The sequence below is a fragment of the Panthera onca genome, chromosome X (genome assembly GCF_046562875.1).
Source record: "Panthera onca isolate mPanOnc1 chromosome X, mPanOnc1 haplotype 2, whole genome shotgun sequence".
NCBI lineage: Eukaryota > Metazoa > Chordata > Mammalia > Carnivora > Felidae > Panthera > Panthera onca.
Window position 1 is genome coordinate 82,665,420 of NC_138357.1, and position 27,482 is coordinate 82,692,901.

The 27,482-nt window shown below is 37.1% G+C and overlaps 1 protein-coding gene across 2 annotated transcripts in view; it reads left to right on the forward strand.

Moving 5' to 3' along the window:
- Positions 1-27,482, forward strand: part of WNK3 (WNK lysine deficient protein kinase 3) — a 185,130-nt gene that overhangs the window by 138,776 nt on the left and 18,872 nt on the right. For both annotated transcript variants that reach the window (XM_081794294.1, XM_081794293.1), the window contains exons 16-21: positions 575-712; positions 1,070-2,013; positions 7,069-7,159; positions 7,701-7,831; positions 8,369-8,991; positions 11,893-12,104. In XM_081794294.1, coding sequence (XP_081650420.1) covers positions 575-712; positions 1,070-2,013; positions 7,069-7,159; positions 7,701-7,831; positions 8,369-8,991; positions 11,893-12,104 — 2,139 coding nt within the window. The remainder of the gene's footprint in view (positions 1-574; positions 713-1,069; positions 2,014-7,068; positions 7,160-7,700; positions 7,832-8,368; positions 8,992-11,892; positions 12,105-27,482) is intronic.

Below are 27,482 nucleotides of genomic sequence, written 5' to 3' on the forward strand. Positions count from 1 at the left end.
TGTGGGAGTCATGAAATCAGATACCATTACCCTGAAATTTACTTTGTGTTAGGATGCCAGGGTCCTCCTCTATGTTCTTTTCCTTGTTAGGAGGAATTTGAGCAGATTTCTAACTGATAAAGTAGATTAAAGTTTAAAAAATAATTATTTGAATAAGTTTACAAAGTAGGAGTAAAGGTGTAGGGACTTTGTTTTTAAGTCATCATACAGTAAAATTGATTTTTTTCTTTTGGGGTATAGTTCTGTAAATGTTAATACTTGTAGATTTGCATAAGTATCATCATAATCAGGATCAGAACAGCTGGAGAAAATGTTTTCCATTTTCTCCCCCAAATTGTGCCCTGCTTTTATTGCTATTGATACAGTGTTTGTTTCATAGATTCTAAAATCCTTCCCTAAAGATATCTTGTGCTCAGTTGTTTAGAGTATTTGCCAGCATTGTACTGGCAAATCCTAGTGCTATTGGAAATGGAGATACAAGACAAATTGGTGTTTTAACCTGGTTTTCTTAATCAATAGGGTAAACATGTTGACAATTGCTTAGCCTATTAATTTTTGCAAATTCTTTCTACAGATGAATCTGCTCCTCAGTCATCTCCAGTTGGTCGGTGGCGATTCTGTATCAATCAAACAATAAGAAACCGTGAGGCTCAGTCTCCTCCTTTTCTTCAGCAGTCCATGTCTACAGTTCCTGGGTTACCTCTACTTTCTGGTAAGTGTTGTCTGTCAGCTTCATCCAGACTTGGAAGATGGGGATATAAAATTTATACCATATCTTTAACTTGTTTTCATGGGTATTTCATTCTTATGAGAATTTTCATAAGCATTTTTGAAGATGCTATTGTTAAGGTGTAACTTAAGCCATTTTAAAATATAATATTTATGAAAAAATAAAGGTTTTTTTGTCGCTTGGCAGGTTGAATTCTGTGTATTTTGAATCTTATTTATAACACTTATTCACACAGATTCTTGTTTGTCCCTTGCTCCTCTTGTCCCCTTTGAGTTTGAGTACTAGTCCATGCTTTGTATTTATTAATATGTGCCTAGCTATTCTTTGTTATTGTTCTAGGTCCAAGAACCACAAGTAATAAGGAAATATCACAGGATACACTGCTCACTCTAGAAAATAATCCCTGCCAGCGTGTACTTTTTGCCTCCAAATCAGAACTCAAGGATGTAGTTGATGGTAAGATTTCTGAATATGCCAGTGTAGACACTAAGCAGCAAGCTGTATTTTATCAAGTGGAAGATGACAGGCAGATAATGGCATCAGTTGCTAGTAGTTCAACTTATACTGCTACTTCAGTTCGTGCAGTTCCAGTTGAATGTGAGGGACAAACCAACCAAGCAGGCATATTTCTACCTGCATATCCATGTCACCAAGCTGCCAGTCAGGCTGATGTACTTATGGTCCCTCCTGGCGAGTCAACTCAGATTTCTGGTAACTCTCTTACAACTCTGGCATTTATGTCTGATCAAAAGCCTCAATCCTTAGCAGTGCAGCAACCAACTATGGATGCAGAGTTGATTTCCCAAGAAGGAGAAACCACAGTGAACACTGAAGCAAGTTCTCCTAAGATGGTCATTCCCACTCAGACCCCTGGCCTTGAACTGACTACCCTTCTACCCTCTACTGTCCTGGAATCAGATGGGGAAAGACCTCCAAAAATGGAGTTTGCAGACAACCGAATTAAAACTCTGGATGAAAAATTAAGAAACTTGCTCTATCAGGAGCATAGCATATCTAGCATCTATCCTGAGAGTCAGAAGGATACCCAAAGCATAGACTCTCCATTTTCTTCCTCTGCTGAAGATACGCTCTCATGTCCAGTGCCAGAAGTCATAGGCATCAGTCACAGTGGAATTCAAGATAGTCCTGCACAGTCCCCTAATTTTCAGCAGACAGGCTCTAAGATTCTGTCCAATGTGGCTGTGAGTCAGCCTGCTAACATATCAGTGTTCAAAAGGGACCTGAATGTGATAACTTCTATACCCAGCGAAATATGTTTACATGTAAGTATTATTCTTTCTAATCAATTTCTTATCCTTATTCTTTTAAAGAAATTCCTTCTTTTCTAAAGTTCTGTTCTTTGAAATTAATCTATGTCACAAGATTCTGAGGTCACAGGTATTTAGGAAGGCCATGACTTAGGCTACGGGTGCCAAGAATGTCTCCATAGAGACGGCAGAAGTATCTTTGGTGAGAGAGCCCTCTGGTGAATTAGCTAGGAACTTGCAAGCAATGACTTTTTTTGTATTGGTGACAGAACAGGACTGATTTATAGATTGTTTTAGTGTGTAGGAAGAGCTGACTTTTATTTATTTTTTTAAGTTTTTATTTAAATTTCAGTTAGTTAACATACAGTGTAACATTAGTTCAGGTGTACAGTATAGTGATTCAACACTCCCATACAACACCCAGTGCTCATCACGACAAGTGCACTCTTTAATTCCCACCACCTATTTTACCATCCCCCCCTTCCCCCGCACTGACCTCCCTTCTGGTAACCATCAGTTCTCTGTAGTTAAGAGTCTTTCTTTTTTTTTCTTCCTCTTTTTTCCCCTCTATGTTTGTTTGTTTTGTTTCTTAAATTCCACATATAAATGAAATCATATGGTATTTTTTTAAGTTATGTAACATAGGAATTTAGTTTCCCTTTTCTATTCCTTCACATCACAGAGGTAGTGACTATCTGGTATTTATCCACTATTTGATACTTAACCTTCTTGACTTAAGCTTACACAGACTAGTTACATACCTATAACTTTTCATTCACAAAAATAGGATTGTGCTATATGCATATTTGTTTGCAAATTTATCTTTTCATTTTACAGTATATCATAAATATATTTCTAAATCTTTACCACTGTATCTCTTTATTATTATTATATAAGTAGTATATGTGTGTATATAAAGTAAAATCCATCCCACTTCCAAACCTATAGACATAGCTGTTAATGAATCTTTATAGACATGGTTTTAATTAACTTGCAAATATTTATATAATTTTACTCCTCTGTTTTATATTTACAAAGATATAGATATATGTTATATGTTTATATTCATGTGATGTTTGGAATTATTTTTCAGTTATGAACATTTATCTGTGTTGGCACACAGAGTTCCATCTCACATTTTTTTAAACAATAGCATAATATTCCATTGAATAGATATAACAAATGTTTATATTTTTGTAAACTAGTAATTTTAAAATATGCAATTAATATATAAATAAGAAATCAGTTCAGAAGGAGGGAAAATTAAAAGTAATTTATGTTAACACCTTCTTATACTCCATTTCCTTCCCCAAACACTGTTAAGGTCCTGGTTTTAATTCTTGAGGTCATTGCCATTAATAACTTGTAAATAATATACGTATCTATTTTTTTATTTAATAATCTTCAAAAATACCTGTTAACTCACTGCTATGAAGGGTGAGGAAATTACAATATTTTCCCTTTCCTCTTCTTTCCCATACACTTCCCGATTTTTATTTACTTGTATTTTTAACATTAGCAAAGTTTATAACATGTACATTTTTTTTCTGTAACACTTGGTTGTGCTTTGCCTCTAGGTTGATTCAAAGAATTGAAGATCAATAAACAGCATTTATGTTATGATTATATGTGTTAGCCTATGATCATGTAATATGATTAGAACCATAAAAAATGAAATATAATTTAATAATTTTAAACTTTGATCCTCAAAAGATACTGAAGTGTTAAAGTCAAATGAAATCTTTTGTTTTAAGTGTCCATTGCTACATCTGGATCAAATTTACATGCTACTGTTTCTGGTGTCCTAGAATTCCTTTTTTTTCCCCCTTTGAAATGCTTCTATGAGTAATATCTTTAAATATGTTGAATGGATGACTAATTTGTTTGTTTTTTTGTTTTTTAGTGTCCAAAAATGACTTTATTTTGCTTCACCCTTGATTAATTAAGTATACGTGGTAGGATCATTTTGAGTTAATTTTTGTATATGGTGTGGAATAGGGATTCAGCTTCATTCTTTTGCATGTGACTATCCAGTTGTTCCAGCACCAGTTATTCTCCTTGTTGTTATTTTTAAATGGAATTGTTTTCTTAATTTCCTTTTCAGATTTTTCATTGCTAGTGTATAGAAATACTAATTTTTAATTAATTTATTTACTTATTTTGAGAGAGAGAGAGAGAGAGAGAGAGCGAGTGGGGGAGGGGCAGAGAGAAAAGGAGAGGGAGAATCATAAGCAGGTTCTGCAGCTATCAGTGTGCAGAGTCTGATGCAGGGCTCGAACTCACAAACCATGAGATCATGACCTGAGTCGAAACCAAGAGTCTGACGTTTAACCGACTGAGCCCCCAGGTGCCCCAGAAATACAACTAATTTTTAAGGGTTGATGTTGTACCTTCAATTTTCGCTGAGTGTGTGTATTATTTGGGATTTTCTGTATAATATATAAGATCATATCATCTGTGAAAAATAGTTTTATTTCTTCATTTCCTGTTTTTCTTATCCATTAACTTATCATTTCATGTTTTCCATCTCTTTGTCCTTTTGCTTTTTGTACTTGGAGAATTTCTCAATTTTTATGCTGTTTCCAGACTTTTATTCAGGTATTTTTTTATGTCAAGGATTATATTTTTAATTTCCAATAACTGTAGTTCATTCTTTTTCTTATGGTTGTAGTATATTCACACATCTTTCTGGAGGTATTACAGTCTTATTCTATGTTACTAATGCTATTTCCTTGGCTATTCTTCTGTTTATTGAATTTAGTGGGTTTTTAAACTTTTTTTTAAATTTTTTTTTATGTTTATTTATTTTTGAGAGAGAGGGAGAGGCAGAGCATGAGCAGGGGAGGGGCAGAGAGAGAGGGAGACACAGAATCCAAAACAGGCTCCAGGCTCTGAGCTGTCAGCACAGAGCCCGACGCAGGGCTTGAACTCGTGGGATCATGACCTGAGCCGAAGTTGGACGCTCAGCCGACTGAGCCACCCACGTGCCCCTGTTTTTTAACTTTTTATTTATTTTTTTAAGTAGTCTCCACACCCATTGTGGGGCCTAAAGTCACAACCCCAAGATCAAGAGTCACACATTCTAACCAACTGGGCCAGCCAGGCACCCCTAGTGTTTTCTTATAGTATTGATTTCCTGTAAGTGTTTGGTGATTCTTAGTTGTGTACTCATATTTTCTTTAACCTGTGTAAGATTCCTTGTTTGTCTCTCTAAATGCTATATATAATTGCTGTAGCCTTCCTCCAGTAATTGTGGGAAAGGCATGGGACAGGCTTCTTGGCTCTGGATATTACAACTTTTCTCTAAATGCTGCCTGGAAGGTGGCCTAATAGTCTTCACAGGTAGAAGGGCTTCCCCTTCCTCTTGGATGTTGTCTCCTTTCCCCATTGCTGATCTTTCTCGTGGCCACAAACATTTGCCTCTCACCACTCTTATTTGGGAGCAGATGTCTCTCCCTTTTGCTTGCTTTGGAGGTCAGGAGGGAAAGAGAACTTCCTGGCTGTTCTTTCTTTAGTACCCCAACCAGTTTTCTCCCATTCAGTAAGTCAAGATCTCTTTTTTGTGGACCTCAAATTCTAGTAGTGGAAGACAAACGCTAAACAAATAAAGGGTTATAATAGAACAAGTAGGGGATTACTTTATTACAAGGTGGTGAGGGAAGAACTTGTGTGTGATGGTGACATTCACAGGTGGAGACCTGTTCAAGGAACCAAAAGAAGTCCAGTAAGTAGGAGAGTGTTATGAGATGATGTTTAGGAGGCATAAAGGAGACATATTGGGTATAGCTTTGTAAGCATTCTAGTCAACCACTCTTCCTTTAAGTTGGCCAGGGCTCTCTCTTACTGTCTGTATCTGCCACCCAAGTTTGCAGCATTTTGAAACAGTTCCTGCATGTGTCATGGGCTGCTTTTTCCTCCTTTAGTCATATATGTATGTGTCTGTATCTTTGTTTTCTGTTGTGTCTATGAATTTGGATTTGTAAGGTAGGCTAGAACTTGTATTTAACTTACCATCTTGATTCAGTTATTACTTATTAAAATTTTTCTGTAATTGAAGTGGGACCAGTGCAACATTTTCTAAATTATAATATTATTGAGAGGTTTTTTTTTTCTCTCTTCAAGAAAGTAGCATTATTACTAGTCCAAAATGGGACTTTGGAAAATAAGAACTGACTGATCAGAATTTTAATAACTGTTGACATGCCCTAAGTGTTAATAATGCTGATTTAAGACTCCAGTGTACTTAGTGCCACTTAGGCCATCCTTCTTGCAAACAAATGCTGAATCCCATTCTTTGAACTTTTTAAATACTCATTTGATTTTCTAGATTAGTAGAGACCATTTCCATATTTTCCAAAGTATTTGTGGTTGTGCATTTTTTATATTAATTATTATAGAGGATTTATTTTTAAAGTACTCATTTAGAATACAACAGTTAATTCTGGCATTTTGTTGGGAGGGATGGGAGGACAAGAGGAAAAACTGATTTTATAGCCAGCTATGGCCTGATATTAATAATATTTCTATCAAGAATTTGAAATACTTTTGAGGCCTATTGTAAGATTTTGTGTACTTACATAAAGTTAAGAAATTTGATTTGATAATATTTCTCTATAAATATAAATGCCTAGATATCTTGTTTTTCTATGTTTTCATGTGTATTAGGCATCTTTAACTCTGTTGAATAATATGAGCATAAATGAAAAGTTTCCTTTTAAAAGCATAGGGTTTCAGTAACCTTTTTTAGTAAATGAAACATATGAAGGAAACAATTTTAATTTTCAGTTTTCAAAGTTGTTATAATAAAAAATATCCTAGGCTGGAAGATTTATATTCTGCTCTTTTATTTATCTTAAGTCTAATATTTTTAAAGAAAGGGGAAGGATTAATTCCTATAAGTTGAATACTTCAGATTCATTGTGATGAATAAATGCTATTAATGCAAGTATACATAGCATTCTATTTTTGATTACTGATTAGTCAATGCAAGAAACTCTAATGGTATAAGCAACTGATTCACCATGTCTAAATTATTACCATTTTGGTTTTTCTCTTTTTGTCTCCCATCAGGAGATGTCTCCAGATGCTTCACTTCCAGGGGATCCAGAGACCTATCCTGCTGCTGTGTCAAGTGGTGGAGCCATTCATCTGCAGACAGGAGGTGGATATTTTGGCCTAAGCTTTACTTGTCCTAGTCTCAAAAATCCTATTAGCAAGAAATCCTGGACTCGCAAATTAAAAAGCTGGGCATACAGGCTACGGCAGTCAACCAGCTTTTTCAAGAGATCAAAAGTCCGTCAAGGTAGTGTGCTTACAGTCAGGGACATAGACTAGGTAACATCACTTTTCATTTACTTCTGTTTTTTTTGTTTGTTTGTTTGTTCATATACAGATCTTACCACTTTTTCCACGTAGCCCATGTATGTGACATGTCCCATTAATGTCATTGCCATTTTATTTTTACTTTTGTAACTAATTTGGTTTTACAGTTATTCATTTCACGTAGATACTAAGTCTCGGGATAAATCATACGTCTGATTTTGAGTTAGGGACTTCTACAATGTTGCTTATTACATTAACACTTTTTAATTATCTAGCAGGGCTTAAGCTTTTCTACTTTTCTTCATTTTTGGTAATGTAAACAAATTTAGTCTTAATAAACAATTTTCTCTTTTCTGCTTACAATTTTGCAAAACTTACAGTGGAAACAGAAGATATGAGATCAGCAGTTGCTCCTGATCCCATTCCTCTGACAGGAGAGTCCACAGCTGATACTAGGGCTTTGAGTAGATGCAAAGTGATGTGTGGATCATTTCAGCGGGGTCGGTTCCAGGTTTGTGTTCTTTGGTTGGATCTTTATCTACAAGGGCATTGTAAAAGGTAATAGTATTGAAGATCTTGGTATGTAGATGATCCTTATTTTCAGTGTAGATTAATGTCATATTTAATACACATCCCCTTACCTTTTGTAGCCTTCCAATAAAGGTGAGTCTAAAGAAATGGGGATTTTTGTAGCTGGAAAAGAGCACAGAAATGAGTCATCATTTTGGTGGGGGGTGATTGGGTCATCTTTTTAATAAATCTAATTTCTTATCCTTTAGAATCTCAGCAACTTGAATTATTGAATTTTTTTTAATTGTGGAATTTTGTTTGAGCAATATGAAGCCAATTTTCTTTACCCAAGGGGCCCACTTGAAAGACTCTGAATATGGGAATTCTAAATGTGGCTTTTAAATTTGGGTATCATTGATAGATATACATCACAGCACACCATCCACTTGTCTGTACCATATTTTGATATTGAATTTCTTTGTGGGTTTACTCTTTGGTTAGATAGAGCCAGCCACTTTTGCCTTTTTTTGTATCTCAGGTGATTACAGTTCCTCAGCAGCAGTCAGTGAAAGTGACATCTTTTGGAATAGAACACATACCAGCATTCAATAAAATGACAACCCATTCTAGTGAAGAAGTTCTAGCCTTTACTGAAATAGCCAAGTCTCAGTTAGTGAAAATGGAACCTTCCATGTGCAATCCACAAGCTTCACTTTCTTCTCAGAAGTTACGAGCTCATCGTGAAACCTTTAAAGGAGACAAAAGAATTGCCAAACAAGGTGACAACTACTCATCTTTCAACACAGCTTGTGAGACTGATGTATCTTTGATGACCCCAGAAAAGGAACTGGAAGAAAACTCAGCCACGGGAAGTAGTATGCATTCTGGACTTGAACTATTGCTTAAAGAGAGAGAGACATTTACTGCTGGGAAACATCCTAGCTCTGATAGTGAATTTTCAGCCACTCTTGCTGGCAGAGGGAGGTCAGTGGCAAAGACTGCTCCAGTGAGTGATCAGTGCTTACCACTCCGTGAAGAAAAAACCTTTGCTCAAACACAGAGCTCACTCTTCTATTCACCGTCTTCTCCAATGAGCAGTGATGATGACTCAGAAATAGAGGATGAGGATTTGAAGGTGGAGCTTCAAAGATTACGAGAAAAGTAAGGATTGTTTCTCTTTTTAAAAAAAAAATTTTTTTTGATGTTTATTTTTGAGAGAAACAGAGCATGAATGGGGGAGGAGCAGAGAGAGAGGGAGACACAGAATCCAAAGCAGGCTCCAGGCTCTGAGCTGTTAGCACAGGGCCCGACGTAGGGCTCGAACTCAGGAGCTGTGATATCATGACCTGAGCCGAAGTCGGACGCCCAACCGACTGAGCCACCCAGGCACCCCAGGATTGTTTCTCGTTTGTCACAAATCTGAGTGCCCCAAATTCTATAGAACAAAGTGTTTGACAGGTAGCTAATTTACAATTGGTGACATTTTAATGACTGAAAATTGTTGATGATTGAGAACTGCAAAGATACCATCAGATCTCCCAGGTTAAGGTCTCAGTCCCACAGATGCCAATCATAAGTCCAGGCGGTGTTACCTATGCTTCTGACCAACCTGTTTGTTATAAATCACAGGCTCCCAGAAACCCTTCGTTGGGTTCAGTTAATTTACTAGAGTGGCTTACAGAACTCAGGAGAACAGTTTACTTACTAGATTATCAATTTATTATAAAAGGACACAACTGAGGAATAGTCAGATGGCAAGGTGTAGGGGAAGGGGCATGGAGCTTCCATACCCTCTTGGGAGTGACACTCTCCTAACACCTTCATGTGTTTACCAACCTAGAAACTCTCCAAACCCTATAGTTCAGGGATTTTTATGAAAGCTTCATTATGGTAGGCACAATTGATTAAATCATTGGCCGCTGGCGACTAATAAATTCAGTCTGTAGCTTCTGTCCACTCCCCGGAGGTGGAGTGGGAGGGGCTGAAAGTCCCACTGTAATCACTGAGTTGGTTCTCCTGGCAAGCATTCTCCATCCTTAGGGGCTTTTTAAAAGTAAGGTCATTAATATAATCTCAGGTGTGATTCCAAGGGGCTTGTGATAAATAAGATTCCTTTCACCTTTATCACTCTGGAGCTATTTTAGGAACTGGAGCTATTTGAGGAAAACAGACCAAATATTAAAACGAAAGATTCTCCCACTGTTCTTTGTAGCTTAGGAAATTACAAGAGTTTTCAGAATTAGGTGCCAGGAACAGGCATAAAGATGTTAATATAAATCATAATATCACAACAGTAATAAAGCACACAAAACAGTCTCATACTTCTCATGCCCTGATCTCATTTCTCAGAGGCAACCACTGTGAACTGTTTGGTATGCCTGACCTGTAATTTTTCTATGCATTTACAAATACATACTTTTTGCTTTTTATAAAAGTGGGGTAATATATGTTATTCTAAATTTTTTTACTTAACATTGTTGTGCACGTGTGTGTGTGTGTGTGTGTATACACACGTTTGCACAAATAGTCTTTGTTCCATACATTAGAATAGCCAAAGTTTATTTAATCCCTCATTAATGGACATTTCAGTTTTATTCCATGTTTTTCTTATGTAAACAATTTAAATAAAAACTTGAAATGTTAAAAAAAGAAAAATAATGTTGAAGTACACAAAGTTAAACATCCTTACATTTTTACATACTTATGTATTTTTTGTAGGATAGATACCCAAAAATAGAATTTCTGGGTTAAAAGGTATGTGCACATGAAATTGATAGATACTGCTAAAATTGTTGTCTAAGGTAGCTATATCATTTTATACACCAAACAAAAATATATGAAAGTGGGGTGCCTTGCTAGCTCAGTCATAATCATGAGTTCAAGCCCCAAGGTTGGGTGTAGAGATTACTTTAAAAAATATATGAGAGCCTGTCTTCCCACTTCTTAACCAACTAAGCCACCCAAGTGCCCCATCTGTCTTCCCATTTCTTAGCAACATTGGACTGGATATTTTTTGAATGTTTATTTATTTTTGAGAGAGAGACAGAGAGAGACAGACAGAGCATGAGTGCGGGAGAGGCAGAGAGAGAGGGAGACACAGAATCCAAAGCAGGCTCCATCCAGGCTCCGAGCTGTCAGCACAGAACCCAACGCAGGGTTCAGACTCCTGAACCGTGAGATCATTACCTGAGCCAAAGTTGGACACTCAACCAACTGAGCCACCCAGGTGCCCCAACATTGGACTGGATATTATTGATCCTTTTTCTTTTATTCCAATCAGATGAATTTAAAAATTTTTCTTAAAAAATAATTTTATTCTCCCAGTTAAAAGTGAAGTTGTACATCATCTCATGTTTAATTGGCTACTTGTATTTCCTCTTCCTTGGAGTCACCTTCTCATATTCTTTCCCCTTTTTCCTATTACGTTTCTTTTTTTTTCTCTTATTGAGTTTTAGGAACTATTTGTGTATTCTATGAATCTTTTACTATATGTTGAATACATTTTCTTGTTTATATTTGCAACATATAATAAAGAAAAGGTTAATATTACTAATACTGTGTGACTTTAAATTTTGTTTTGTTGTCTTTCACTATATTGAAATTTTAGAAATTTTTTCTTGTCAATTTGTTTACTTTTTTCATTTTATTAAAATCATTTCACAGATTTTTAAATTTATTTTAAGACAGAGAGAGAGAGCACCCAAGAGAGTAGGGGAATGGCAGAGAGGGAGGGAGAGAGAGAATCCCAAGCAGTCCCTACCCCCATCAGCACAGAGCCAGAGACAGGGCTGGATCTCATGAACCATGAGATGACCTGAGCCAAGAGTCAGACGCTTAACCAAGTGAGCCACGTAGGCACTCCAGTTTGTTTAATTTTTTCTTAATGTCTGATTAATGTTGTGCTTAGGAAAGCATATCCCATCCTAAAACTGTGAATATTCTTTATTTTTACATTCTTAATCTAAATTCCTTGTTAAACTTTACTTGTATTGCATAGAGTTTTTTGGCTTATCTGTATGGTGTCAGTGCTATTAAAATGCTTTCTGCATTATTTTCACTTAGACACATTCAGGAGGTGGTAATTCTTCAAACCCAGCAGAATAAGGAGCTGCAAGAGCTCTATGAACGCCTTCAGGCAATTAAAGATAGCAAAATCCAATCATCAGAGGCTCCTTTGCCACCATCATCACCACGTAGACCAAGATCTTTCAAAAGCAAACTTCGCAGCCGCCCCCAGTCCTGGACACATGTGGACAATGTCGCAGTTGCCACAGGTAAAGCGGTCCTGAAAGTGGTTTTAAAAAACTGGTGAAAGATCAGCAAAATTAGAAATATAATGATATTAAGTTTATTTCTTATTAAGCTAATATGCTCTAAAGAAGTGCACATTATCCTGAGATTCTTTTCTACCTTTTTGGTATTAAGTATTCTTTTATGAAATAATGGTGAGGATAGATGATAGATTCTGGAGAGCATGTGAGTGTGTTTTATGTTTTTATTTGGGAAACAAACACCTGGAAGCCCAATTTCTTTTCTTTTTTTTTTTTACATATGAAATTTATTGTCAAATTGGTTTCCATATAACACCCAGTGCTCATCCCAACAGGTGCCCTCAATACCCATCACCCACCTTCCCCTCCTTCCCACCCTCCATCAACCCTCAGTTTGTTCTTAGATCGTAAGAGTCTCTTATATTTTGGCTCCCTCCCTCTCTGAACTTTTTTTTTTTCATTCCCCTCCCCTATGGTCTTCTGTTAAGTTTCTTAGAATACACAAAGGAGTGAAAACATATGGTATCTGTCTTTCTCTGTATGACTTATTTTACTTAGCATAACACTCTCCAGTTCCATCTATGTTGCTACAAAAGGCCATATTTCATTCTTTCTCATTGCCATGTAGTATTCCACTGTGTATATAAACCACAACTTTTGCCTGCTGCTCATTTTGTGTCTACCTCTTCATTCTTCGAAGAAGCAGCGAGACAATGAACTCCAGGTAGTGAGGTAAAAAAAATCCTGCAACAATAGTATTCCACAGGTGACTAAGGCTCTGTTTATTTTATTTTACTCTTTTTTTCCTTCTTTTCGCCAGAGTGGATTTCTCCATTAATTGATCTTCTTGTTGGCTGATTCTTTATTTTGCCCTCCCATATCTGTTGTTGAGCCACTCTAGTGAATTTTTTATTTCACTTATTGTACTTTTAAACTCCAGAATTTGTTTTTTGAAATAATTTCTATCTCTATTGATATTCTCTATTTGATTTGAGACATTGTTATCATACTTTCCTTTAAATTTTTAGGCATAGTTTCCTTAAATTTGAATACAGGCTTTGTCTACTAAGACCAAAATCTAGGCCCGCTTCAGGATGTTTTTGTTGACTTTTTTTGTCTGTATGTGTGGCATATGTTCCTATTTCTTTGCATGTCTCTTAATTTTGTGATAAAAACTGGACACTATAGGTAATATGTTGTAACAGCTCTAGTATCAGATTCTTCCACCCTCTTCCCCACCAAGGTCTGTTGTATTTTGTTTATTATTGTTCTGGCATTTTCTGGGTATTGGTTATTCGTTTAGTGATTTTCCAACACTACTCTATATTCCCTGCAGTGTAGGCCATTGAGTTCTTTGCAACTTAAAAAAAAATTTGTTTTGGGGGGCACCTGGGTGCCTCAGTCAGTTAAGCATCCAACTGAGGTCACGATCTCACATTTGCAAGTTCGAGCCCCACATCAGGCTCTGTGCTGACGGCTCAGAGCCTGGAGCCTGCTTCAGATTCTGTGTCTCCCTCTCTCTCTGCCCTTCCCCCGCTCACACTCTGTCTCTCTCTCAAAAATAAATAAACATTAAAAAAAATTTTTTTTAATTTTGTTGGGGTGCCTGGGTGGCTCAGTTGGCTAAGCATCTGACTCTTGATATCGGTTTAGGTCATGATCTCAGGGTTTGTGAGGTTGACCCCACATCTGACTCTGCGCTGATTGCTCAGAGCCTGCTTGGGATTTTCTACCTCCTTCTCTCTCTGCCCCTCCCCTGCTTGCGCGTGCTCTCTTCTCAGAATAAATAAGTAAACTTAAAAATAAATAAAAATGAATTTAAAAACTTTGTTTTTATTTTTAAGCCTGGCATGCTAAGGTTCATACCTGGGTCAGTACATTTAGTGGTGAGCCAATGATTGGCCAGAAGATTTCATTAAATGACTCATCTGGATATTTTTGCCAAGGGAATCTCTGTGAGAAGGCGCACTTTCTAGCTTTACTTTACAAGACAACTTTTGAATTTCTTTCCTGCTTGTCCAGGAACTGAAGTGCAGCCAGAATTGAGTGGTTGGTACTTTTTCCTTTCTTAGGTCTTTCCTGGCTTGCCAGACATTTATATTCCCAGGAATATGTCAGAGGTTTTAAAAGTTTCCTATGGTCATCTAATTGCCCTAGAATTCTTTTTTAATTCTAGGCCAGACTCTTGTTTGCCCCAGCTGAATCACTGCATCTGAGTTGTTGCCAGCGCTTTCCTATTGTTTCAGTAATGCCCTGGAGGTAGCTCCCTACCCTCCCCCACTCCCCAGACCCAGCCTGCCTGGGCTGACCTGAGCTCTAAGTGAAACCAAATATCTACCACACTCTAAGAATAGAGATTTTTCTGGGTTGTTGCAAGTTCAGATGACTGTGCTCTGAGGATGGTACTTTTAAGGGAACTCAAAAAGAGGTCTGATCTCTATTGTCTGCAATGCTGCTGGCCTTTAGGTATCCCAACACTGACCTGGGAGGGAAGCCGGGAGGGGAATTACCACAAGTTAAAATGTCACAGATCTCATTAGTTTGTCTTGAATAAATGATTTTTATTTCATTCTGTGTCTCTGGATAATTGTCAGAGTTCTGAAATGGTTTGAGTTGTTTTGCTCATATTTTTATTGTTTAAGAGCAAGTTCACCTAGGCCCTTATTCTGCATTTTTGAAGTCTTTCTCCTCCCTCTTTTTCTATTATCTGAAAGAGCTTGTGTTGAATTAGTACTATTTCTTCTTTAACTGTCTGGAAGAATTTTTCAATGAAACCACTTGGGTTCAGAGATTTCTATTTTGGGAACTTTTTCACTACAAATTCAAATTGTTTAATAGTAGTTACAAGATTTATTCAGGTTATACATTTCCTGTTGAGTAAGTTTTGGTAGTTTGTGGTTTTTGAGGTTTGGTCCATTTCATCCAAGTTGTTTAATCTTTGTGTTTATTGTTATGCCCAGAATTCGTGATCCCCAAAGACCACCAGGGAGCCGAGTCCAATACAAAAGCAAAAGAGCCTTTATTCGAGCTAGCTCAAGCTCAATCCCCTACCTGCACCCACGCAGCGGTGAGATACTGGGGAGAGAGAGCGAGTTTCAAAAGCACAAAGGTTTTATTGGGGTCTAGGGGCAGTTGGTGAGGTAATGGCTGTGGCCTCAGCCGATTGGCTGGGGAAGGGTCGGAGTCCTGTTACGCAGGTTGCCGGGCGTGTTTTGATCAGGAAGTTTGAACGGGTGAGCGGAAGGTCACTCAAGGGGAGGAGGCGTGGTCAAGGTGGAGGACACAGAACAAGATGGAGTTGGCTGGCATAGGTCCGCCGTTTCATTTATAATTGTTTATTATTATCTTTTTAATGTCTTGGGAACCTGTAGTGACATCACCTATTTCTGATATTTGTAATTTGTATCTTCTCTTTTTTTTCTTTGTCAGTCTTGACAGAGGTTTATCAATTTTATTGATCTTTTCAAAGATATCCAGTGTTTGCTTTTATTGTTTTTTTCTATTGTTTTCCTGCTTTAAATTTCATTGATTTCTGCTCTTCATTATTTTCTTCCTTTTACACATGCTTTGTTTTTATTTTGCCCTTTCTCTAGTTTCTTTGAATGGAAGCTAAGATCATTGATGTGTGAGACCTCTTTCATTTTTTTAATACAAGCATTTAATGCTATAAACTTTCCTAAAAGTACCACTTTGGCTACATCTACTATGATTTTTTAAAATTAAGCTTTATTGGTGGGAGGAAGTTTTAGATTTACAGAAAAATTATTAAGATAGTACAGAGAATAGTTTCCTAAGATAGTACTGAGAGTACCCCACACCCAGTTTCCCCAATTACTAACATCTTACATTAGTATGGTACACTTGTCACAACTAATAAACCAATCTTGATACATTATCATTAACTATAGTCCATATTTTACTCTGATCTCCTTAGTTTTTACCTTATCTTTCTTCTGTCCCAAGATCCCATCCAGGTTATTATGTTATATTTAATGTTCATGCCCCCTTAGGCTTTTCTTGGTTCTAACAGGTTCTCAGAACTTCCTTGGTTTTTTTTTTTTTGTTTTTGTTTTTGTTTTATTTTTTTCAACGGTTTTTATTTATTTTTTTGGGACAGAGAGAGACAGAGCATGAACGGGGGAGGGGCAGAGAGAGAGGGAGACACAGAATCGGAATCAGGCTCCAGGCTCTGAGCCATCAGCCCAGAGCCTGACGCGGGGCTCGAACTCACGGACCGCGAGATCGTGACCTGGCTGAAGTCGGACGCCTAACCGACTGCGCCACCCAGGCGCCCCAGAACTTCCTTGTTTTTGATGACTCTGAAAGTTTTGAGGAGTACTAGTCAGTTATTTTGTAGAATTTTGTTTTTGAAGGCTTCTTTGTTTACTGGCACCAGAAGAGGCTAATTTTGTATATTTCCTGCGCCAGTCTTAAAAGCCACCATTTCCAAAAGGAATTGTAATTCCTTTTATTGGAGAATAGACTAGAAACCAAGATCTGGGTGCCTGGTACGCATTATAATTGCTACTGGGGTATCATTGCTTTTAAGTTTTCTTTGCTGACAGATAAGGAAATACATGTATGCATACTAACTGACATATCCATATCTATGAATATTTCCATATGTAAACATCTGTATCCATAGTAAGGTAAACATGCATTCATATTGCTATCTCTAAGTTTAATCCATTACCACATGGATCATTATAGCCTTCTCTCCTTGTTTGTCTGTAACCTCCCACTCCAAAAGTGAGAAACCTGGCTCCCACCGTCCTCCATCCATTTACTTAATTCTTCAATTCCAGTATAAGGTATCATGGTTTCAGAATTGTGAACTTATACCCCAGTGGGAAACACATGTATCAACTACAATATAGTGCTGGTGTGCAGTTTCGTTTGCCTTTGACATTGTAGGTGTCACTCATTTCCAAAGTTATGTAGGTCAGCACTTATTTCTCTACTCCATTATGGTAGGTTCCTTTATACATTGTAATGATTAGAGTCTTTTGTCACATTCTGCAATCCCCTGACCTCCTAAATGATTTTTTAATAATTTGCACACAGTGAAGTTTACTCTTTGTTCTCTAGCATTCCCTAGGTTTCAATGTTGTATTTTGGGTTATTTTTTTCAGTTCCAAATTTTTTTATTTTATTTTATTTTTTTAACGTTTATTTATTTATTTTTGAGACAGAGAGAGACAGAGCATGAATGGGGGAGGGTCAGAGAGAGGGAGACACAGAATCTGAAACAGGCTCCGGGCTCTGAGCTGTCAGCACAGGGGCCCAATGCGGGGCTCGAACTCATGGACCCCGAGATCGTGACCTGAGCCGAAGTCGGCGCTCAACCAACTGAGCCACCCAGGCGCCCCAGTTCCAAATTTTTTTGATTTGCCTTGAGAGTTCCTTTTTGTTCCATAGTTTATTTTGGTAATATGATGTTTAGTTTCCAAGTGTTTTGAGATTTTATTGTTATCCCTTTGTTACTCATTTGTACTTCACTTTCATTATGACCAGAAAATATATTTCCAATCATTTTGATTCCTCTTAATTTCTTAAGGTTGGTTTTATGACCCAGGATATGGTCTATTTTGGTGAATGTTTTATGTGCAATTGAAAATAATGTATAGCCCTGTTTTTGAGTAGAGTGTTCTCTAAATGTCAGATCTAGATGTTTGAATTAGGTATTGTTCAGTTATTCTGTATCCTTGCTCATTTGCTGTCCACTACTTCTATTGTTTACTGAGAGAAGAGTGTAAGAGACTCCAACTGTAATTGTGGATTTGTCCAAAAGAATGTAGAAACCTTATATCCATAAAGGTCTCTTCCTTCTTTATAATTGTCTTATGTACTACATCTACATATATGGTAAACTCCATCACACGGTGTTATAATTCAGTTTTGCTTGAGTTTCAGAATTCTAAAGAAGAATGTACTTACTCTCTTATCTACCATTTTGTTGGTCTTCCTTCACTCCTACTCTTTCATGTTTCCCACTACTATAATCTCCCTCTGTTCGAAGAATTTCCTTTAGTTAGAACAGGTCTGCTGGTGACTAATACTCTTAATTTTTTTTATCTGAGAATGTCTTTTTTCACCTTAATTCCTGAAAGATATTTTTATTGCATATAGAATTCTGAGTTGACAGTTCTGTCTTTTAGCATTTAAAAAATACTGTGCCACTTACTTTTGGCTTCCATGATTTATGATGAGAAATCTATAGATATTTGGATCATTGTTTTCCTGTATGAAATGCATTGTGTTGCTCTGGTTGCTTTAAGAATTTTTCCCTTCTTATTTTTCAGCACTTTTTCAGTTTCAGTTTTAGCAATTATAATGTGTTTAGACAGGAGTTTCTTTGTGTTTTATCCTGTTTGGGGTTCACCAAGCTTCTTGAATATGTTGTAGGTTTATGTCTTTTGCCAAAATTAGCAAATTTCTGTTTATATGTCTTCAAATATCTTTTTTCTTATCACCTCTTTTTTTCACTTTGCTTCTGGGACTCTGATGACATAAATTTTTGATGTTTTACTATTGTCCCATAGGTCCCTTAGTTTCTGTTCATGCTTGTTTTTCAATCTTATTTCTCTCTTAAAATTGAAATGTCTTCTGTCATCTCCCTTTTGCTATTGCCATCCAAGGAGAGTTTTTGTTTTTTGGTTATTTTATTTTTTGGTTTTAAAATTTCCTGTATGTTCTCCTCTTTACCTATTTCTTTACTGAGGCTTTCTACTTTGCTTAGTTTCAACAGTTTTTGTGATTTGAGCTATTTGAGCATTTTTATCATTGCAGCTTTAAAAAGTCTGTTAAAGGGGTGCCTGGGTGGCTCAGTCTGTTGAGCATCCAACTTCTGTTCAGGTCCTGATCTCATGGTTTGTGAGTTCAAGCCTCGCATTGGGTTTGCTCACTGCTGTCAGCACAGAGCCTGCTTTAGGATTCTCTGTCCCCCTCCTCCTCTCTCTCTCTCTCTCTCTCTCTCTCTCTTTCTCTCTCTCTTTCTCTCTCTCTCTCTGCCCTTCCCCTGCTTGCTCTCTGTCTCTTCCCAAAATAAACAAATACAAAAAAGTTAAAAGCCTTTGTTAGATAATTCCAACATCTGTATCATCCTGAATAGTATCTGTTGATTATCTTTTCCCATGTGAGTTGGAATTGTCCTGGTTCTGTGTATGCCAAATCATGTTTGATTTTATTTTGGACATTTTGAGTATTCTGTTATGAGACTCTGGTGTCTTTTAAATATCCTATCTAGAATGTAGATTTTTTTTTATGCGAAGTGATTGACCCAGTTATTTTTTTCCTTGAGTTCTAGCCTATCTTTTGTGGTCTCTTGTTCCAATGTCAGTTCAGTTGCATTGCCTCTGTGGCACACATGTAGGTCTCACAGTGGTCCGTCTCAGTCTTTGGCAGTTGTCTGTTATTTCAGTTCTCATGTCTTTGGCATGCTGTATTTTTCATTGCTAAGAGAAAAAAAAAAGCATGCTCAAGAGTGCCCCCTTATAATAGGAAGAGAGCATAAGGAAGTCTGTGCAGTAATTTCTCTACATTCCTGTGTCTTTTCCCTTGTTGATTCTATCATGCATCTTTTCACTGTAATAAACTTAGCTGTGAATACAACTATATGCTGAGTCCTGTGAGACCTTCGACTGAATCGCTGAATCTGTGAGTAGTCTTGGGAACCCTGAAACATAATTGCATTATACAATCTCAATCCTCAAAACACCTGTAAGGTAGGTAGAAATTAATGTCTGTCTCTTATAGGCAAGAAGAAAAGTTTGTAAGATTAAACAACTTTCCTAAAACCTCAGTTCAAAATAGAGGGAATCCAAATCTGTTTGACCCCAAAACCTTGGTTCTTCACTGTTATTCTACATTGCCTGCCAATACTAGAAAGCGTGTCCGCAGTGGGTTGAGGAGAGGCAATGGAAGATCATAGAGGGTAATAGTGGTCTGAGACTGCTACATGTGGGATATAGTATTTGAGTTGGTCTTGAAGGATAAATGGACAAGATTAAAATTGGTCAAGTATAGTGGGAAGAGAATTGTCAATAGGTAGAATTGCATGATATAAAGACATGCAAGTGATAAAATGCAAGATTTATTTGCAAGAAAGAGAATATAACAGTTGGGTTGAAATGGAGGGTTTACATTAGAAGGTTTTCTTACATACTTTAAAAAAACAACTTTTGGCAACTGCCATACCTTGTCTGTGCTACACTTTGATAGCATATATCTGATGTAACACATAATTATATATTTAAGCTTAATAAATGAGATGTTATATTTGTTTAAGGATAATGAAAAACATAATATATTTGTTCTGCAGAGACAACCATGACTACTACCAAAAATTTCACCACCTAAACAAGTTAAATACCCACTGTTGTTAGTATTAAGAAGCCATTAAAGTGGGAGGGGCTGGGTTTTTTGAGAAGAGGAGTGAAATGCTGAAAACAGCATTTAACTGATACTAATCTGGTGGCAATGTGAAGAGTGTATTGGCCAGAGCTAGGGAGCAAGTCCCTTTAGATCACTGTAATAGCATTCCATGTATGAGGTGATTAAGAGCTTAGAGAACTGTGGAAGTGAAAATAGACAAAAGATCTTGTATAGGATGAATTACCATGATGTGGTGATAAACTGGATATATATATGTTTAGGGGGAGATCCAAAGGTTCTGAGTGAGTGGTTCAGAGAAAATGTAATACCTTTCACAGAAATTTACATGAACTGTTATGCCAAGGCCATGATAGGTTTGATTCTAGGTGTATTGAATTGAATAACTTGACATCCATTTGGAAAAGCACATTTGGGAGTTACTTTTTAAATTGGATTGAAGAGGGGTCAAGGTTTGAGATAAGAGATGGAAACATTTACAGTTGGGTGATCACTAAAACTATGTGAATGGAAGCATTACCTTGGGAAAATACAAAACAAGAGCACCAAGGACCATACTCTGGTTTTATTCATTACATCAGTAGGAAATGAATATTAAAGATCAGCTTTGAAGTTATTAAGTAATGTTAATAAGTAATGTTAATATTTTTTTATAAATGCTAAAACATTTATTTGTACAGAACTTCTTTTCATGTAGGTATTTTCTAGTTTGTGAAATTTAAATTCAATGGTCTTTTAGGGACACCTGGGTGGCTCAGTTGGTTAAGCGTCCAACTTCAGCTTAGGTCGTGATCTCACGGTTCATGAATCTGAGCCCCGCATTGGGCTCTGTGCTAGTAGCTCAGAGCCTGGAGCCTGTTTCAGATTCTGTCTCCCTCTCTCTCTTACCCTCCCCCACTCACACTCTCTTCTCTTCTCTTCTCTTCTCTTCTCTTCTCTTCTCTTTTCTCTTCTCTCTCTCTCAAGAATAAATATTTTAAAAATTAATGTGGTCTTTTATAGTATGATATGATACTCTGAAATGAAATCAATAAATGTCCTTTTGTGTGTAAAGCATAGTTAGGCACTGGATAACATTCAAATAACATTTTTTTATTCTTGATAATTTTTGGAATGTATGTGTGTGTATATCTTTATGTTGCCTATTTAGGAATCTTGCCCTTACTTCCTATATCATTTAAAAACCTGTTTGGGGGCGCCTGGATGGGTCAGTCAGTTAAGTGTCCGGTTTTGGCTCAGGTCATGATCTCATGGTTCGTGGGTTAGAGCTCCGCATTGGGCTCTGTGCTGACAGCTCAGAGCCTGGAGCCTGCTTCGGGTTCTGTGTCTCCCTCTTTCTCTGCCCCTCCCCTGCTCACATTCTCTCTCTCTCTCTCTCTCTCTCTCTCTCTCTCTCTCTCTCTCTCAAAAATGAATAAACATTTAAAATAAATAAATAAATACCTGTTTGGTTTGTTAATCATTTTTTCCTTGTTGGCTGTTGTGCCACTAGTGCACTCAATTAGTGCCACTAATTGAGTGTTCAAGATCAGAGTTGTACACAAGAATCCTGACATTGGGCTTTCCCTTAGTACAGAAATGTTCTTAAATGAATGACATTCAAACTTAGCTCTATGCAACAAATTTTTATCAGAAACAGAAGGGCACAAAAATACTCCTTAAGAGAAGCTGGGAGGGCAAAAATGCTGGCACTAATGTATATATGTTTCTGGCAATCTTCTCCATTTTACTCCTATCTGCTTCCATTTTTCCAGGGTAAGAAGACAATCTAAAAAGGCTTCAGCTCCAAAGTCTTCCCCAGTATTGTGGTGCTATTTATTCCGTCACTGGAATTGACAGAGAATCAAATGAATGTGCAGAGGGATAACAGGGAAAAATATCTTTATTATAGGCTGACTTGTTGTCTTTGGGTTTTAAGTCTTAGAAAATGAGGTAATTCCAGAAAATTGGTATGTCATTTTGGTACCTCATGGTTGCCCCAAATTTAGTATACATAATTTTTTAAAACTCTTTTGTATATGTAAATATGGCCCGATTCATTAAACTCTTCTTAAGCAGTTTTCATTAATATGTTTTCATTTAATATTTAATCTCCTTGAATTTAAGCTTTCAGTAGTGCAGAGTTCATAGAGAATCACAGATTATGTATAAGAAATCATTGAGATTATCATGTTCTTCCTTACTAAGCAATTTCCCCATTCATTTATCAGTGTATTCTATGGGTTGCATGGTGCAATGGAAGGCACACTGCCCTGTCAGGATACCTGATTTCTAGCCCCAGCATATAGCCTCAACTTCTGGATCCCATTCTTCTCATCCAAAAAATAGAATGGTACTTGCTGATCCTATATCATAGGACTGTTACAAGTTTCAAAAATGATAAAGAAAATTACTTTGAAAGTGTTAATATGGAGGCTTCTTGCATTATCTTCTGCCATTTCCATATTTTTTCATGATTAAAGTACTATAGCAAATGTACAAGAAATTTTCATATGCTTATTTAATAAAATCCCTGAACATGTTATTGTGCCTAAATTTCACACTTCTATTTCCTAAAATTCATTTTAAACCCACTCTGTAAGTTTTGGCTTGTAAATCACAGGAATTGGTACTTCATGAATTTTTCCTATGAAAATGATTTAGCAAATGTGTACAATAGTACTAAATAATTTAAAGACATAGTGTGATGTTCATATTAGGAAGCTTGTCGCTGACACAGATATCTGTAATTGATTTGTTTCATTTATTTGGACCTCTTATGCTCCAGAATTGATGAGGCTCACATACCATTTGCATTCTTGTTTCTGCCATTTGTTTATCATTAACAAACAAAAATATTGGTAAAAAAAATTAAATGAGATTCTAGTTTTCTGATGCTTGTTGAAAGTCAGTATGCTATATTGACAACAGAGAGCATACTTGTCTATGCTTAAAGTGTTCCAGGCCTGATTCAGCTGGTTGTAAATTGCAAATCACTGTACTTTGCCTGGGCTTCATTTGCGCATTATAAAACAAGTGGTTTGGATTAGGCTTCTAAAGTCATTTTCCCTTTTAACATTCTATGTTTTTTTTTAAATATGAAATTTATTGTCAAATTGGTTTCCATACAACACCCAGTGCTCATCCCAAAAGGTGCCCTCCTCAATACCCATCACCCACCCTCCCCTCCCTCCCACCACCCATCAACCCTCAGTTTGTTCTCAGTTTTTAACAGTCTCTTATGCTTTGGCTCTCTCCCACTCTAACCTCTTTTTTTTTTTTTCTTCCCCTCCCCCATGGGTTTCTCTTAAGTTTCTCAGGATCCACATAAGAGTGAAACCATATGGTATCTGTCTTTCTCTGTATGGCTTATTTCACTTAGCATCACACTCTCCAGTTCCATCCACGTGGCTACAAAGGGCCATATTTCATTCTTTCTCATTGCCACGTAGTACTCCATTGTGTATATAAACCACAATTTCTTTATCCATTCATCAGTTGATGGACATTTAGGCTCTTTCCATAATTTGGCTATTGTTGAGAGTGCTGCTATAAACATTGGGGTACAAGTGCCCCTATGCATCAGTACTCCTGTATCCCTTGGGTAAATTCCTAGCAGTGCTATTGCTGGGTCATAGGGTAGGTCTACTTTTAATTTTCTGAGGAACCTCCACACTGTTTTCCAGAGTGGCTGCACCAGTTTGCATTCCCACCAACAGTGCAAGAGGGTTCCCGTTTCTCCACATTCTCCAGCATCTGTAGTCTCCTGATTTGTTCATTTTGGCCACTCTGACTGGTGTGAGGTGATATCTGAGTGTGGTTTTGATTTGTATTTCCCTGATGAGGAGTGACGTTGAGCATCTTTTCATGTGCCTGTTGGCCATCCGGATGTCTTCTTTAGAGAAGTGTCTATTCATGTTTTCTGCCCATTTCTTCACTGGGTTATTTGTTTTTCGGGTGTGGAGTTTGGTGAGCTCTTTATAGATTTTGGATACTAGCCCTTTGTCTGATACGTCATTTGCAAATATCTTTTCCCATTCCGTTGGTTGCCTTTTAGTTTTGTTGGTTGTTTCCTTTGCTGTGCAGAAGCTTTTTATCTTCATAAGGTCCCAGTAATTCACTTTTGCTTTTAATTCCCTTGTCTTTGGGGATGTGTTGAGTAAGAGATTGCTACGGCTGAGGTCAGAGAGGTCTTTTCCTGCTTTCTCCTCTAGGGTTTTGATGGTTTCCTGTCTCACATTCAGGTCCTTTATCCATTTTGAGTTTATTTTTGTGAATGGTGTAAGAAAGTGGTCAGTTTCATCCTTCTACATGTGGCTACCCAGTTCTCCCAGCACCATTTGTTAAAGAGACTGTCTTTTTTCCATTGGATACTCTTTCCTGCTTTGTCAAAGATTAGTTGGCCATACGTCTGTGGGTCTAGTTCTGGGGTTTCTATTCTATTCCATTGGTCTATGTGTCTGTTTTTGTGCCAATACCATGCTGTCTTGATGATAACAGCTTTGTAGTAGAGGCTAAAGTCTGGTATTGTGATGCCTCCTGCTTTGGTCCTCTTCAAGATTACTTTGGCTATTCAGGGCCTTTTGTAGTTCCATACAAATTTTAGGATTGCTTGTTCTAGCTTCGAGAAGAATGCTGGTGCAGTTTTGATTGGGATTGCATTGAATGTGTACATAGCTTTGAGTAGTATTGACATTTTAACAATATTTATTCTTCCAATCCATGAGCACGGAATGTTTTTCCTTTTCTTTATATCTTCTTCAATTTCCTTCATAAGCTTTCTCTAGTTTTCAACATACAGATCTTTTGCATCTTTGGTTAGGTTTATTGTTAGGTATTTTGTGCTTCTTGGTGCAATTGTGAATGCGATCAGTTTCTTTATTTGTCTTCCTGTTGCTTCATTATTAGTGTATAAGAATGCAACTGATTTCTGTACGTTGATTTTGTATCCTGCGACTTTGGTGAATTCATGTATCAGTTCTAGCAGACTTTTGGTGGAGTCTATCGGATTTTCCATGTATAATATCATGTCATCTGCAAAAAGTGAAAGCTTGATTTCATCTTTGCCAATTTTGATGCCTTCGATTTCCTTTTGTTGTCTGATTGCTGATGCTAGAACATACAACACTATGTTAAACAACAGTGGTGAGAATGGACATCCCTTTCGTGTTCCTGATCTCAGAGAGAAAGCTCTCATTTACCACATTGAGGCTGATATTAGCTGTGGGCTTTTCATAAATGGCTTTTATGATCTTTAAGTATGTTCCTTCTATCCCAACTTTCTCAAGGGTTTTTATTAAGAAAGGATGCTGAGGGGCGCCTGGGTGGCGCAGTCGGTTAAGCGTCCGACTTCAGCCAGGTCACGATCTCACGGTCCATGAGTTCGAGCCCCGCGTCAGGCTCTGGGCTGATGGCTCAGAGCCTGGAGCCTGTTTCTGATTCTGTGTCTCCCTCTCTCTCTGCCCCTCCCCGGTTCATGCTATGTCTCTCTCTGTCCCAAAAATAAATAAAAAACGTTGAAAAAAAAAAAAAATTAAAAAAAAAAAAAAAAAAAAGAAAGGATGCTGAATTTTGTCAAATGCTTTTTCTGCATTGATTGACAGGATCATATGGTTCTTATCTTTTCTTTTATTAACGTGATGTATCACATTGATTGATTTGCGAATGTGGAATCAGCCCTGCATCCCAGGAATGAATCCCACTTGATCATGGTGAATAATTCTTTTTATATGCTGTTGAATTCGATTTGATAGCATCATATTGAGAATTTTTGCATCCATATTCCTCAGGGATATTGGCCTGTAGTTCTCTTTTTTTACTGGGTCTCTGTCTGGTTTAGGAATCAAAGGAATACTGGCTTCATAGAATAAGTCTGGAAGTTTTCCTTCCCTTTCTATTTTTTGGAATAGCTTGAGAAGGAAAGGTATTACCTCTCCTTTAAATGTCTGGTAGAATTCCCCTGGGAAGCCATCTGGTCCTGGACTCTTATTTGTTGGGAGATTGTTGATAACTGATTCAATTTCTTCGCTGGTTATGTATCTGTTCAAGCTTTCTATTTCTTCCTGTTTGAGTTTTGGAAGTGTGTGGGTGTTTAGGAATTTGTTCATTTCTTTCAGGTTGTCCAGTTTGTTGGCATATAATTTTTCATAGTATTCCCTGATAATTGCTTGTATTTCTGACGGATTGATTGTAATAATTCCATTTTCATTCACGATTTTATCTATTTGGGCCATCTCTCTTTTCTTTTTGAGAAGCCTGGCTAGAGGTTTATCAATTGTGTTTATTTTTTCAAAAAACCAACTCTTGGTTTCGTTGATCTGCTCTACAGTTGTTTTTATATTCTACATTGTTTATTTCTGCTCTGATCTTTATTATTTGTCTTCTTCTGCTGGGTTTGGGGTGTCTTTGCTGTTCTGCTTCTATTTCCTTTAGGTGTGCTGTTAGCTTTTGTATTTGGGATTTTTCTTGTTTCTTGAGATAGGCCTGGATTGCAATGTATTTTCCTCTCAGGACTGCCTTCGCTGCATCCCAAAACGTGTGGATTATTGTATTTCATTTTCATTTATTTCCATAATTCTTTAATTTCTTCTCGAATTGCCTGGTTGATCCATTCATTCTTTAGTAGGGTGTTCTTTAACCTCCATGTTTTTGGAGGTTTTCCAGACTTTTTCCTGTGGTTGATTTCAAGCTTCATGGCATTGTGGTCTGAACGTATGCATGGTATGATCTCAATTCTTGTATACTTATGAAGGGCTGGTTTGTGACCCAGTATGTGACCTATCTTGAAGAATGTTCCATGTGCACTTGAGAAGAAAGTATATTCTGTTGCTTTGGGATACAGAGTTCTAAATATATGTGTCACGTCCATCTGATCCAATGTATCATTCAGGGCCCTTTTTTCTTTATTGATCCTGTGTCTAGATGATCCATCCATTGTTGTAAGTGGAGTATTAAAGTCCCCTGCAATAACTACAGTTTTATCAATAAGGTTGCTTATGTTTGTGATTAATT